Consider the following 14,133-nt stretch of genomic DNA (forward strand, 5'->3'; position numbering starts at 1 on the left):
CTGCTGGCTCATGTTTAGGCGGCTGTCGAACATTTCATATGTCCAATCCCAGCTTATCTTTGCAAAGTCAAATGTGTTCAAATTAAATACAATCTCTTGTTAAAAATGATGTACTAAAAAAAAAAAAATCAACAGAAAAAAGACTATTACAATTACATCCCTATGGTAGCAGAAAGAGAACACCACAAGGCTCCTACACATAGTTTCAATTTCCACTTCTTTTGTGTGAAGCTTGGTGGAAATACATCTCAAGCCCTATCGCAGATAGTGGCAAGCATGACTGCCAAAATTTGTCAGAAGAGAAACAAATTTCCCACATTTTAAGGAGGGACTTCACACAGATGCTCTGCCCAGAGTGAAGATGGCTTCTCCCTGCTCTTTCTCCAGCACTTTTCTTGCTGTGTAAGATTTACATCCATCTGGGAAGACCTGTGTATGTTTTGAGCAAACTTCACTTTTCTTTTAAAGCAAGATGTCTGGGGAGAGAGCAAATGCTTCTTTCAAAAGCATATAAAATTAGTTGGTATGGAGAAACCACTGGGGTTTCTCAGACTTGCAAAATAGAACACACAGAGCACAATTAAAAAACCAAAACAACCACAAAACAAACAACCACCCTGAGAATTTCATCTGAATTAAGTTAAGCAAAGCAAATTCCCCAACTCATACTCCACATTCAAGCTTAACCCAGGTAAAATCCAAGTGACATTTTCCTAATTTTTAAAGAAAAAACCCTGAGATATTCAAAAGGCCAAAAATGAGTATCTGCTCCTATCCCAGCAGCACAGAATGCTTTTGTAACATTTTAGCATTTTAACTCTAGAAACCCTTACAACTCCACAGAACTTTAGCTATAAGTAGAACCATTCTTGTCTCTTGTATTCAGGTTTACTTCCTCACTCTTTTGTTTCCCTCCTTCTTGTGCACCTGAAGAGTGCATGGGACAAATGAACTCAAGGCTTCAATACTCATGCAGAACACAAGACCTGAAAATCTTCATTTTTTTAGGACCTACAAACAGGTCAAGCTCTACAGTCACTAAGTCTGAATTGTAACTGTGGACATGCTCAGACTAAACCTTGCATTAAATGCATGCTGGCTCAAGTGTTACAATACAGACCAGAACTGTAGGTAGTCTAGTGTTCAGGGCATCTTTCCACCACTCACACCAGGAGAAATTCCTTTCCTCCTCTCTCATTCCCTTCCTCCCACCTGTTGGTTGCTTTGTGGCCCAGTGACTTGCAGACTACCCTATTGCCATTTCCACTAATGCGAAACCAGAAGCTCACCATAACAGGCCTGACCATGGCTAAAGCTTGTGCCTCTGCATAGGTGCAAGGTGTCCTGTCCCAGAACCCTTCTGCACCCAACAGCAAATGCTTGTTTCTGTTTGTGGTAACTGTTCCTCAGCCTGTCTCTTCTGCTTGTCCTCACTACATGCAAACATGTGGAACTAATGTCAGCAGACATGTGCTAAGACCACACTGCTAAGGATATTTATAGCAGGGCCGAAAACTCTCAGGCTATGTAATAGCTCCATGGCAGCACCGTATTCACTTGGCACTGTTGCATTATTTGTAGCTAGGTACCATTTTCCTTGTGTTCAATTTGCTGAAAGCAACGTGCTTGTAGGTCGGAAGGAAGATACACAAAGTCATCTATTAAAAAGCATGTTGATTTTCTATTAATTTAATCACACTTACAATTCTCCAACACGTCCCCACACCCCCTCCTCCCCCCGAAAGACAGTAAGTAGTCTGCAAAATTTCACATGTTCCTGATGTAAGGGACACACTTAAAACTGTCAGGACAGGAAAACGCTCTACTAAGTATCATATGTCATAAAAGTTCACACCCAAAAGTTTGCTGTTGAACAGCATAGCTAGCTGTCTTTAGGTACCACTGGAACTGGTTTACTCCACAGCCCAGGGAATAAATAAAATGGCATTACACATCTATATGTAGGCCAGCCTGGATGTGTCCATTTCAAAGGAAGATGACATAAGTAGATACTGATTTGAAATAAATCTTCCCTATCTTGAACTTTATACATTATGCTCTGATTAGGTAAATATTTATGAAAAGAGGTCATATTTTGAAGGTGAGAATCTGCACACAATGGAACTAATAGCAAGATGAGGCTGTCACAGAGCTCTGTCTGCTAAAGAGAGGTAGCTTGAGTGGGAATGTTTGTTTTATCCAGCATTATTTCCAGCAAACGTGGCACATTCCTTAGTTTGTACAAGAAATAATCCTAGTAAATATGGTCAGACAGTAACTGAATATAGGTCATGGTTCTTAAACAAAATGACAACAAGAAATAAAGAGAATGAGAGCACAGAGTCAGAGCTTAATCCCACCTGTCTTGTGCAGGAGACTTCACTGGATTAACAGTGGCCCTCTCCTACAAATATTTATAAACTGTTTTTGTTCATAAAACTGATCCAATATATATAGCAGTCATTAACCAGAACACTTTGCATGGATGATTGAACTCCTTCACAAATACTCTTCAGCTGCATTCTCTTCCAGCTGCACATTCTAGTACAGGTTCCTGCTCAGCTGTGCTGCGCTGTTCACACAATGTGAAGAGGCTGATTTTTTACTTCTAATAGTATTGCCACTCTATCCTGCAAGATTATAAAAGAGCCTTAGGACAGCAGGCTTTGTTGGGAATAGTCCAAAGATTTGCCTTGCCTGGTACCTGGCTAGAGATTTAGGGAACCTTCAGCAAACTTTACTCACTCTACTACAAACAAAAGCAGGGGCAGAGTGAGAAGGGTGTCTCTTTACAGGGAAACTGCCTATTTCTCGTACAACTCCAAGTATTTCAGTTAATCCCAGAATTTATTGTCTTGCCTCTCTTTGTATTTACTGTCCATAGTCAATGTATTAAGAAAGAAGAATGGCTAGTAGCAGCGATATGTATCAGTTTGTATTATCTCCAGCAACAAAATTCACCTTTCTGTAAGGAAGAGCAATTCTGCAGAGCAGTGCTCTATTTGAGAGACCTTCAGCATGTAGAGAGTATGAAGGGCAATTCATATGCCATATATTATAAATCTAATAAACCTAAGAGATCCATAGAAAGTAAGTTTTCTTTCCAAATTTCACTTTAATTAGCTACCCACATTTTGGTTTGCCTTAAGGTTGTAATTCTTTGATTAAAAAAAAACAACAAACCACAACAAAACAAAACCTGGAAGAATAGAACTCAAAGGTCAAGGAGCATACAAAGTGAGGAAGGCATTTTCAGGATGGACTTCAGAGATTTAACTTCAAAACTCACATTAATGCTACAGAAGATATTAAGCTAAATCCCAAGCATATCTGCAACACCTTATCCCTAAAAGTCTGAAAGAGCCAGAGAGAGTCTGACTTGGAAGGTGAAAAAGTCACAGAGAGAGCATCCTAGCAGTGAAGGTGCCTCAGGACTGAATTTGGCTTTGAAGTAGAAGAGAACAAAGGGTCATGTCCTAAATACCTTCAGCTTTCACTAAAGTCACTAGTACCATGGAATGGCTGAGTATAAAAATAGAGAAGAGTAACTTTCAGGTTTTTTTTTTTTTAGCACAAAGAGAATCAGGGCAAATCTGCAGCTGATGTAAAGCAAGCTGGCCTAAGGAAAGCATAAGCCTACGGCAAAGTCATGCAGGATTGACACACTGACATACTGACTAGGCTGTGTAGTAAGACAGACTATCTTTAAAGTTTGCAACAGTTGCTGTAATTCTGAGGGAGTGTTGCTTCCCAGCAGCAGGCTGTACCACTACAAGATGAAGTCATGGATGTCAGAGCTCTGTTTTTGTATGAAAATCTCACTGATACGGGAGGTCAGAACACCAAATATAAATGTGTTTGAATTGGTCTCCAGAAACATGCAGTGAAACAGAGAAAAGTAGTATTTTCCACTTCCACTTATTGTTGAACCAATTTGCACTTTTTCCATCAATTTCAAGAAATCAGAAGTATTCAGTGGTCTCTTCCTGGGGTTGAGCCTCACATGCTGGATCATAGAATATGATTAATTTTCTTTCTGCATTGGTAATGCCTGTTTATACACAATTTTCTGCATAATTGGGAATATAGGTCATCAAAAACATTTTACTATGATAAAAAGGTGTATTACTGACTACTGGAGAAGTGAAGGGTAGTTTTGTGGTGAAAGAGAAGTCAGGTGAGGAAGAGGGATCAGGAGTTAAAACCTCTTTCATCTCACAAATCTTGTAAGCTGTTTAGTTCTTCACCTCCATGTTGTCTAAAAATCTCGTTTCACCCTGCCAAATTTGTGTGTAGCTTTTCATTTCTATGCAACTTGTCCTCCCCAAAAACATTCTTTAATTCCATCCAAATTTGCATTTTAATTAATCTTGCCTTTTGTCAAGTACAATGTAGGTGATGCCTTGGGCTTTAGGGGTAATGAATGTGCACCAATTACAGGGTATCTGGTCTCTGCACCCTCTACTGTGTTCTTCAAGATCTAGTCTTGCTGCAGCTACTGCCCCACCTATGGATGACTAGAGGTAGTCCTTAGCAAGTGGCTGTAGTCTTCAGTGTCCTTGAAGAATCATCAGGCTAGTTTGTTAAAGTAACTGTTTTTCATACTCTCTCCTAAGAAAGCAAAACTCAGTTTTGCCTGCACCACTAAGAAGCTCTGAGCCACCTTTAATACAAAAGTTTACCATTAACCTTAGCACATCAGGAGAGGATAACTGCAATCTTTTCCCATGTTGACTTAGTGCTATAAAGAATGCAAAGCCACTGTGGTGTTTTCAGATAGGCTCCAGATGGGTGAAAGTGGACCACATGCTGCTCCTAGGGGCTGGACACAGGCTGCTGGTGAGTACCACCATAATGAGCAGGAATGGAGAAGTCCAGGCCCTTCACTATTCTCCATAAGTTTCAAGGAGCTCAGACTCATCTTGTCACTATGGCTGCCTAAGGTATGGACACAGCATCAACCTTTTGTCAACTGGCCATTTTATGAGTGCTCAACTCAAACTCCAACTGGCCCTCTCAGTACTAGTTTTCCAAGAATTCAGGCTTTTTCACTATATACAGTTTAGTGAGATCAGTGCATGACTTTCAAAAGGAAGAGGAAGAAAATCTCAAGCTGTGTGAAACAAAAATTAAACATAATGAGTTTAAATGTTGTGGGGAAAAAACATCATTAGGTGCTAGTGATGTGACACTGTGGATCAGAGGATGTTGAGAATGTTTTGTAAGCAAGTGTTCACACAATGAGATAAGAGCTAATGAACTGATCAACCTGCTGCTTTCAGTAGAATGGCACTCAAGAAAACAAATGTGAAAATTTATATAAAGAGTGCCTTATGTGTCTCTTACTGGCTGCCAGCCCATTTTTAAGTTCAGACTACAATTATTAACTTCAGTCTTACTATGAGTACCAGTCAGGAACCAAGCACTACTGCTAATACAAAGGATGTCTTAAAAATGTTTCAGCAAGTTCTTCTATTAAGGTTCATAGTGATTGAAGCCCAGTTGAAAGGCATTACCTGTTCTGTAATTCAGATGTGATTCAGCCATGTTAAAAGAACTAATTGGGATTTGAAGTGCAGGAATTAGAACTAACAGGTCTTAGCCAGGACTTTATACAAGTCTTCTGGGAAGTATGTGTTTATTGCTAGGTGCTGCATGTCAGTGTCTGCATGCCAGTCTATAGGTGTGCAGGCTTATTTTACTTCTTTTTTCTCTTTCTTTTTTGCTGCATATCTTTTCTATGGAATGTGGATACTAGATGTCCTGACATCCCTTTGAAAGTCAGCATATAATGTTCCTTACAAAGTTTGTAATGTCCAGCTTAATGTCCTTCACAAATCCATCAAATTTTCATCCCTTCTTTTACATATTCTGGTGAACACAGAGTAGGGGAAGGATAATATGAGAATCTGATACTGTGTTTTCAAAGGTGATCAGTCTGCTAAACTCTTGTGCTAGTTTAACACAGTCTTTTCCCTACAACACAGAAGTGAGGAGAGTAACACACAGAAAAAAAATCTTTGTGATGACATAAAGAACTGAGATAAGGTATGATTAGAGTTTAATAGAAATGAGATCACATAGTGCACGATTGCCTTAGCCTATTTGCAGAAAAGGCACAGCAGAAAGCAGTAGCAAGCAGAAAGCCAGCAAGCTAAAAACCCAAGCTAGGGAGCTACTCCCTCATCCCTCCCTGTCTGGCTGCCATCTCAGCAGAAAAGAGCTAACACCCAAAAACCCAGAACCCAAAAGCAGCAACCACAACAGGAAGGCTCTCATGTTACAATCTGAACTTCAAGCCCAATAATACTTTGCTCCAGCCAGCACTTCCATTTTGAAGCTGGCATGACAGCAGCATGGGATTGAATATCAGCAGTAGATTCAACTTAAGCCATGACAGCTGTTTAAATTGAAGAGACAGACAAAGCCAGAGATGGAAACTGGAAGAATGGAGACAGTACAATTCCCTTCAATAATTTCCAGAAATTGTTACCTCTACCTTCAGAAATGCAGGAAGGAACATTCAAGTCTCCCTGATGTCAGCTACTTTCCCTTCATTAACTACACTGCCATGAAATACTGTGATAAGCAGTCAAGTAGCAATTTGCCATCTGCCCTCACAGATCATGACTACACTTACGAATCAAGCAGACAGAAGGAGCCTCCTGCCCACCTCCCCTTGCATGAATGAAACCAAACTCTTCATTGTCTGTGCTGCTTGGCCAGGATGTAACATAAAGTAGCTTATGTGGGAAAAAAAAACAACATTCATCCAAACAACACAGCGTAGTTTCTGGTCTTACTCTCTGACTAATTTTTTAAGCATCTTGGAATATATTGGGAAGTGTTTTTTCTTTGCTCTTTTATATTAGAAGAGGTTTGCAATAGGAGCTGCCTTGCTTTTGTAGTCAACACTTTTTTATAAGTGTTTACAAAATACTGCAGAGTGACAAAAACTGGTGAATTTTTATGAAGCATTTCCAGCCTCATCATTATTCTATGGGGAATACTGCACAACTCTGCTAATACAGTTCACTGTAAAACTTGTTAAAACAAGTGTCCAATAAAACTCTCCTAGCTGAGAGAAACTCTGCAGGCTATCTCCTGCCCCACCTTTCACCAATTTCACTTGGGACCACAGAGAGGGACAAACCCTTTAAAATCAGAATCTTTCCTCTAGTGACGGGTGAATCAATCCAATAATGACTAAAATGTTGGAAACCATTTGCTCTAACAAACACTACAAAACCCCGCCACTATAAACCAAGTCTCAGGATGCAGCAAATTATTGCTAAGGAGCAATGGTGGGATTTATGATACAAACACTGATATAACTTTAACTACAGTAATCCAAGTAGGAGTTATTTTTTTGTTCATACATACTCTTTCATGCTCTAAATACTTAACAGAAAGAAATGCTAGGGAAACAGCACGGGGCATCTTCACTGAAGGCTTGTCTTCATTGTACAAATTACTTTTGAGTCAATACCACCTTGGAGTGAAGGATTATATTGGAGAGTAACTCTTGGCTTTCAGAATACCTCTGCAGAGTCTCCTTCAGGCAAGCCTGCTGTGTTTTGTGGCATGTGCCCATGAAGCATTCTGCCAGCAGCACAGCTGAATTGGAAGTCTATCATCTTCCTCAGCACTGCTAATTTGACTGTTTAGTGATGGCTCTCCAGCCTAGTTCTGTGATGCCTGCAGGTAGATTAAGTAGAGTCCTTTGTGGTACTCCTAAAATAGTTCATCTGACTATGCTGTAAGCTCAAGTCTTCAAGTTAAATTCCCATGGAGTACCAATAGTTTAAGCATGAGCAGCATTCTAGCTTTAGTACAATCTTTTCCTGCTACTGAAAATGGAATTTTTGAACCATCAGTAATCCAAGGCTGAGGTCATTTATATTCAGAAAGAGATCATATTCAGACTAAAATGTGAGTTTAACTCAGAATTTAACCATGCAGGAGTAGATGCTGTTCAGACAATAGTTCTGGAACAAGCATACCACATGGTTGCATGAATTATCTCTTAATGAGTTATCTCGTAATGATGGTTAATTAATGAATTAAGTTCCCATGCAAACTAGTTTTGTTGTGTTCAAACTCCACAAGCAGGTTGTTGAGAGAGGCCCCAAATTAATGTGTGTATGGTTAGAGAATAACAGATACTATTGTAAATTAGTTACTACTTTGCTGGGCTGACATCATCAGCAATGCATTCAGCACATTAATTCAATGCAGCTTAATAATGGATTCTTGAAACCAAAGTGTTAAAGGGACCTGCTTCCCTAGGATGCTATTTAAATGAGTTGTTCACTTGAAATATTTTTTTAAAGTAAGGTTCATGGAGGTGATGAAGCAGAAAATGGAGAGGAAAAATGCTGAATCACTAGCAATGGTCTGTGCTTTATATTTTTATTTTCGTTTTAAAGCAGGGGAGGAATGTGCATCTGAAGGCAGACATTTAATGCACAATATCAATCTATAGCTAAGATTTTTTATCTGTATGTTTGTTGTACATTTTGTTGTGATTATACACATCCTTGTTACCGCTGCCATGTATATACTGATGCTGCTGCTCAAAAGGTTTCACTTGCTTTTAAAATCCCATTTCACATGCGGTGTATCTTTTTATTACTGTGCCATTCTAAAATAGCTTCGGTTAAAGGTCTCTCAAGACTTTTATTCAGTTAGAACTCCGCCAAACAGCAGCAAAAGAATGAAGAGTAAAGAGTATTGACCTTCAGTAAAGAGTATTATGAAAAAAGAAAGCTTTTTTTCCTACAAAATGTAATTTTTTTGTTGTTGGGTTTGTTTTTGTTATTTTTGTTGTTTGGCCACTTTTGGTATTTAGGAACAACATTGAAGTTCAGCTGCTGCTGTACAGCTGACTGGAACTTGCTATGACATTTCCTTAGACTGTAACTTGCTGTGACATTTCCTTAGACTGTAACTGCAGCTTTGACTAGTGTTGGGACAGGGATTATGCATTTAATGTGAAGAATATATATAGTATATGTCATCAGTTTTACGCAACACATGTGGATACTGATAGAGTACCTCCACAGAAATAAGATCACCAATGTTAGCCTGAGAAGTGAAGAACTAAACTCTTGAATTAAAAGCAGCATTAAGATGGCTGTTGTGTCACCTGAGCTTACATCAGACAGTCACAGGAAGCAAGGGGGAAGATGTTAACACTGGAACTGTTTGAAACACTACAATGTTCTGGCCAGACAACAGTTTTCTGGAAAAGATAACAGAACACTTTTTATGTAGTTCCAGTGATGGCAGTGATACTACTTGCCTGTTCAGAAGCTACTCAATATGACCTCAATACACAGCATCTGAGCTTAGTCACACATTCTTTGTTCAGTATTTTTATGTCTACCCCGTGAATACATCTGCTGTGTAATGTTAATTAGAGAGAGGGCTGCTCCTAACAAAGGCGAAGCAAGCAACCTCTACTGTAACCTGTTTTGCATTTTGAGATTATGAAGGAAGGAGCTCCAGGTAAGAAGGATACCCACAGGAAATAGCCTGACTGCAGTAATACAGAATACATTAAACAGTACTTGTGAAAATTTCTATAGTAGTAGGTTAGAGGAAATAGCACAGCTGTCTATTTTGTAATAGTCAAATATATTTAGCAGTGGTGTTTTATCTGTATAGTGCTAAGATGTGGGGTTTTTTTTTGGTTTTTTTTTTTTACCTTCTTCCTCTCTTTCTTCCTGTAGGATGAAAAAAACCAAGTATTAACAACAAACATCTGGCTACAAATGGTAAGTTTTGAGACAAATCATGATTTTTCCCCCTTTGGACTTTGGGGTTAATCTGGTGAGTAGTTTGAATTTTAGGAAAGCTTCAAGAATTTGTTCTGTGTCTTGCTACTTGGTAGACAAAATTAAATGGAATGGAAAACTGTAAGGCTGAGTGAGTTATAGATCTTGATGTTTCAGGTATTTCTGAAAACTTCTGAATTTAAGTCCCTATATCTAAGTAAGTTTCTAACTCATTGTAGATTATTTAGTCACCTGAAACTCTTGATTGTCCTAAGATAATGGCGTCCTTAAAATCCCAGCTATAGTAACTGTAAGTGCAAGTCCTTTTTCAAGAACTCCACTATGTTGTGGTAAATCATTAGACTGTGAAAGAGCACTATACATGCAAGAAATGCTTTTCATCTGTAATAGCTGTTCTCACTGGCACTCTGAAAATCATCAGATAGTTCTGATACAGGGGGAAAGGGTTCCAAAGAGGTTCATTATGTCCTGAGAGCTGCTGCCACTGTTCTACCTGAATGTTTCTACCATCCTACTTACTTTGTTATTTGTCTCCCTAAGAAACTGCATTAAAATGTCCATGCTGTTCCCACATAGTCCAAAATGTTGTTGTTTAAATCATTTCCTCACCAGACGTTAACTGGGACCATGACAGGTTTTTTATATTACTTCTCTTAATTCTGTATCTCAGTTACATGACCAAAATGGGTACTGGAAGATCAGTTCAGTTTCCTGATGTTCAGCTGGGAACAATACAGTTTTTTGTGGTTTTCCAGTTTGTTTTGCCCATATAGGGTGTTTGTTTTCCAAACAGTGGTTTTAGTTTAGCTATTGTTGCAATGTTTAGTTGCTACAGCTGTCACAGAATTTCACATCCTCTTTTAGTACTTAACCATAACTATTGCCACTGCAGCAGAACTTGGCTCCCATTAACTCATGTCTGGCATGCTGGGCAGGACTAAGTTTCACTCACTTTTTAACAAATGGATCAGATGACAAATATTCAAGCTTTGTGAGAGTATTTTTGAGTTTCTCATCTCTGAAAAGAGCAGCAAGAGAGCTGCTCCTAAGCAAAGCATCCTACATAAGTTTATTCCAATATGATTGGTTATCTTTGTGCATGTTTTAATTAAGACAAGATGCTTCTAACAAGATGCTTCTTACTGTTCTGTAGGCTCCTAATGGTTCCACAAAATATTTCTACAATATGTTTGTGCTTTACAAAGATGGGGTGAGATGGGGAGATTTCTCCATGCTATAGCATCCAGGAGAAGAATTTGCCATTAGTTGAGTTCCCATCTGTGCTACAGAAACTGAACTGCTTGGGTTAAGTAAAGGTTTACAGAAATGTTTTATTATTCAAAATAATCATCCAGCTTCCACTGCAACTTTACACCTTTCAGTTTCTTTAATCAGCTCATTCAGTTGAAATGTATTCTTTTTTTCTTTTACTGTTAACATTTTTTAAATAGAGCACTGTGGTAGGCCTTAGGAAACAAATGAAAAGCTATTTTGATGACCTGCAAAGGGCAGGGTGACTATTCCATTTATTCACAAAGAAAGGCTGGCATGGAAATAGTCACCCCATCTTATTTTACAGGTTGTTTTACAGTAGGATTAAATCCATCAAATATAGTAAGTTTTGGGCTTTGAACAACAGTTGCCATCATTTCTTACTAGGAAAACTGATGGCAATTCATACTTGAGAAAATACTGTTTATTTTCTTTCTCTTTTGTCCCACAGCATCCTTCTTCTTTTTGACATTTGTAAAATTATTCTTTTTTGTCAGAAAATTCCTGATTCTTTTATATATCCTGTGTTTCTTTTGATTTATTCACCTTAGCATATATGTAGGTGGAACATGTGACTGCAACGATCAGATCCCATGATTATTACCAAAAATGCAGCCATTCTTTCTGTCTTATGTACACATCATAAAGAAAGAGAGAAGTCTGCACATTAACTGTCTATTAGTGGTATGCTAGGCAGATTCAAAGCATGCTTAAGGCAAACATACATCATGTTATTATGCTAAATGGTCTGAAATAAGTTTTTCCCTGAATTTTCCTCTCCATTTGATAAGTATGTATAGTCAGCCATTTATCTTAAATATATTTTATGTAATCATCACTGAAATACTTAAATGCAAAAACTAACCTCAGAGAAAGGGGAACAGAAATCTAGCTTTTATACATGCAGACTCTTTGATCATGACCGGTGTCTCCATGGCAATACTGTTCAGTATCAAGATCTCTAACCTGATCTAAGTTACAGTAGGAGCGTTGCCTAGTCACACAGATTACTACTAACCCAAGTACCCTGAGCTGTTTGCTACTTTAATCTGCATAAAATGTACTTCAGCTACAGTGAAGACTGTAGCTCCTAAAATTAAAACAAGATGAAGAAGCTCTTGTCCAGCTGTATGGATAAGCATTTTGTATACCCGTCTAAACAGAGCAACCATACAATCTGCTTACCATTATCTCTGACACAGATTTTAGTATTAAAGCTTTCTATCACCTTTTGGATTGTTCCATGTCACCCTATGCTACATCTTATCAGCCAATGCTAATTCAGGAAAATACAGTAGCTCAGTCTAGTATTTCTTGGAAGGCAACCAGCTTGCCAGAGCTGCCACAGTATTCAACTGCCTGCACGTTGGGGCAGTGGGGGTTTTTATGACTGTGCATGACCATGTTTGAATGGCAGTATAGGGGATTTAGCAACAATAAATACAGATCAAACCCTCATGGTCTGGCTGTGTCAGATTCCCTGCCAGTGCTGGTAGTCAAGGGCAGGTTGAAAGGAGCACAGCTACCCCCAGGGTGGATGCATCCAGTGAAGCATCAGCCAGGAAAGAAGCTTGTGGAACAGTGCAGTGCTGCTGAGCATCTGCCTCACAGGTTGCCTAACTTCAGGCCACAGGAGCTGCCAAGATCTTCTATGCTAATATTGACCATTCTGCCATTTCAGTTGTTTTTGCTGACAGCAGGGTCTACCAGCTGCTCTACCTCATGTCTACAGTCAAATTATTAAAACCTGAGAATTTGCCACAACAGTAAACAAAGGTGTCTGTGAAAATATATGTTATTGAAGTCAATGTATGAATTGTAAAAGAAAATCTCTTCTATCCCAAATTGGCATCTGAGATAAGGACCCCAAATCTTTAGTAGGCTGTTACGTGCACTGTAGTGTGAATTGAAAATGTAATCCTTATGCTTCTCATTGAGCTCTAGGTCACCTAATTCATACTGTCCAAACATTTCACTGCCTGAAGCTAGACAGTATCTCTTTAACAAGAAAACACCTATTGTTTCAAGCTCTGCAGCCCCAGAGAACTACAGTAAACCAGGGGATGTGCTGGCCTGATTTCCCTTTTTTTTTTTGTGTGTGTACTGTCTTAGTACTGGACAGATCATTATCTACAGTGGAATGTGTCTGAATACCCAGGAGTGAAGAATGTCCGTTTTCCTGATGGACTGATCTGGAAGCCAGATATTCTTCTCTATAACAGGTAGACTCACTTCTTTTTTTTTTTTTTTTTTTCTTTTTTCATATGAGGAAGAAGAAAATATCACAGAATTATAGAACAGCTCAGGTTGGAAGGGACCTTGGAATATCAGCTGGTCCAGCCTCACATGGAAAAGGGAGCCTAGATGAGGTTATCTGGTGCCCTGTTCAATTGCAGATAAGGCAAGGCAAATGATGTCATAATCTCATTAAAATGCCTAGCCTTTAAAACACTTTCCCCTAACTTTCTGGGGGTTTAGAATATTGGAAAGCTATCAGTGTCCTGTCTACACAACAGAAATTTGTATTTGCAAATAATTTGTAAATAATGACATCTTCCCTCCCACCTCCCTCCCTACCTAGTTGAGGTTTGTGAGATGATTAGAAACCAAAACATTTCTGTCTGTGTTAAATGGTACAGGTAGAGGAAATTTCCTATTAAATTATGTCCTCATTTTGAATGTTGACTTTTGACTGCTTGTCTAGTTTTATTTTGGGTTTCACTGGAGACAGGATAGTAAATAAGCAAGTTTGTATTTTCCCATGTCCAGTTTTGATGTCACTTTCTTCCTGCTACAAAAATAGCTACAATATTTGCTGCTCTCCTCTTCATTCTATATGTTCTGAGTTGGGTTTATTTCAGGGACAGACAGATTGCCATCATTCTACTGCAGAACATTTGGCTGACATTGAAAGATTCTTTGGCCAGTAGTTCCCACTGTGGAATTTGTTTAGCTTAAAAAGATGAAGCATCAAGAGCTGTCTGCTCTTCTACAACTTGCCTTTTTCTTGCATGTGTTGTGGGCCTGTGTACTGTTACGGTAGCCACTATTCTTTTGTCCA

At 38.8% G+C, this 14,133-nt stretch overlaps 1 protein-coding gene across 1 annotated transcript in view; it reads left to right on the forward strand.

Annotated features, from left to right (window-relative positions):
• Positions 1-14,133, forward strand: part of CHRNA7 (cholinergic receptor nicotinic alpha 7 subunit) — a 48,023-nt gene that overhangs the window by 20,055 nt on the left and 13,835 nt on the right. Inside the window, exons 3-4 of the mRNA XM_068143955.1 lie at positions 9,735-9,779; positions 13,185-13,294. Of these exons, the coding sequence (XP_068000056.1) occupies positions 9,735-9,779; positions 13,185-13,294 (155 nt within the window). The remainder of the gene's footprint in view (positions 1-9,734; positions 9,780-13,184; positions 13,295-14,133) is intronic.

This window comes from Melanerpes formicivorus, unplaced genomic scaffold (assembly GCF_026170545.1).
Source record: "Melanerpes formicivorus ecotype bairdi unplaced genomic scaffold, bMelFor1.0.p_v2 SCAF_10, whole genome shotgun sequence".
Lineage (NCBI taxonomy): Eukaryota > Metazoa > Chordata > Aves > Piciformes > Picidae > Melanerpes > Melanerpes formicivorus.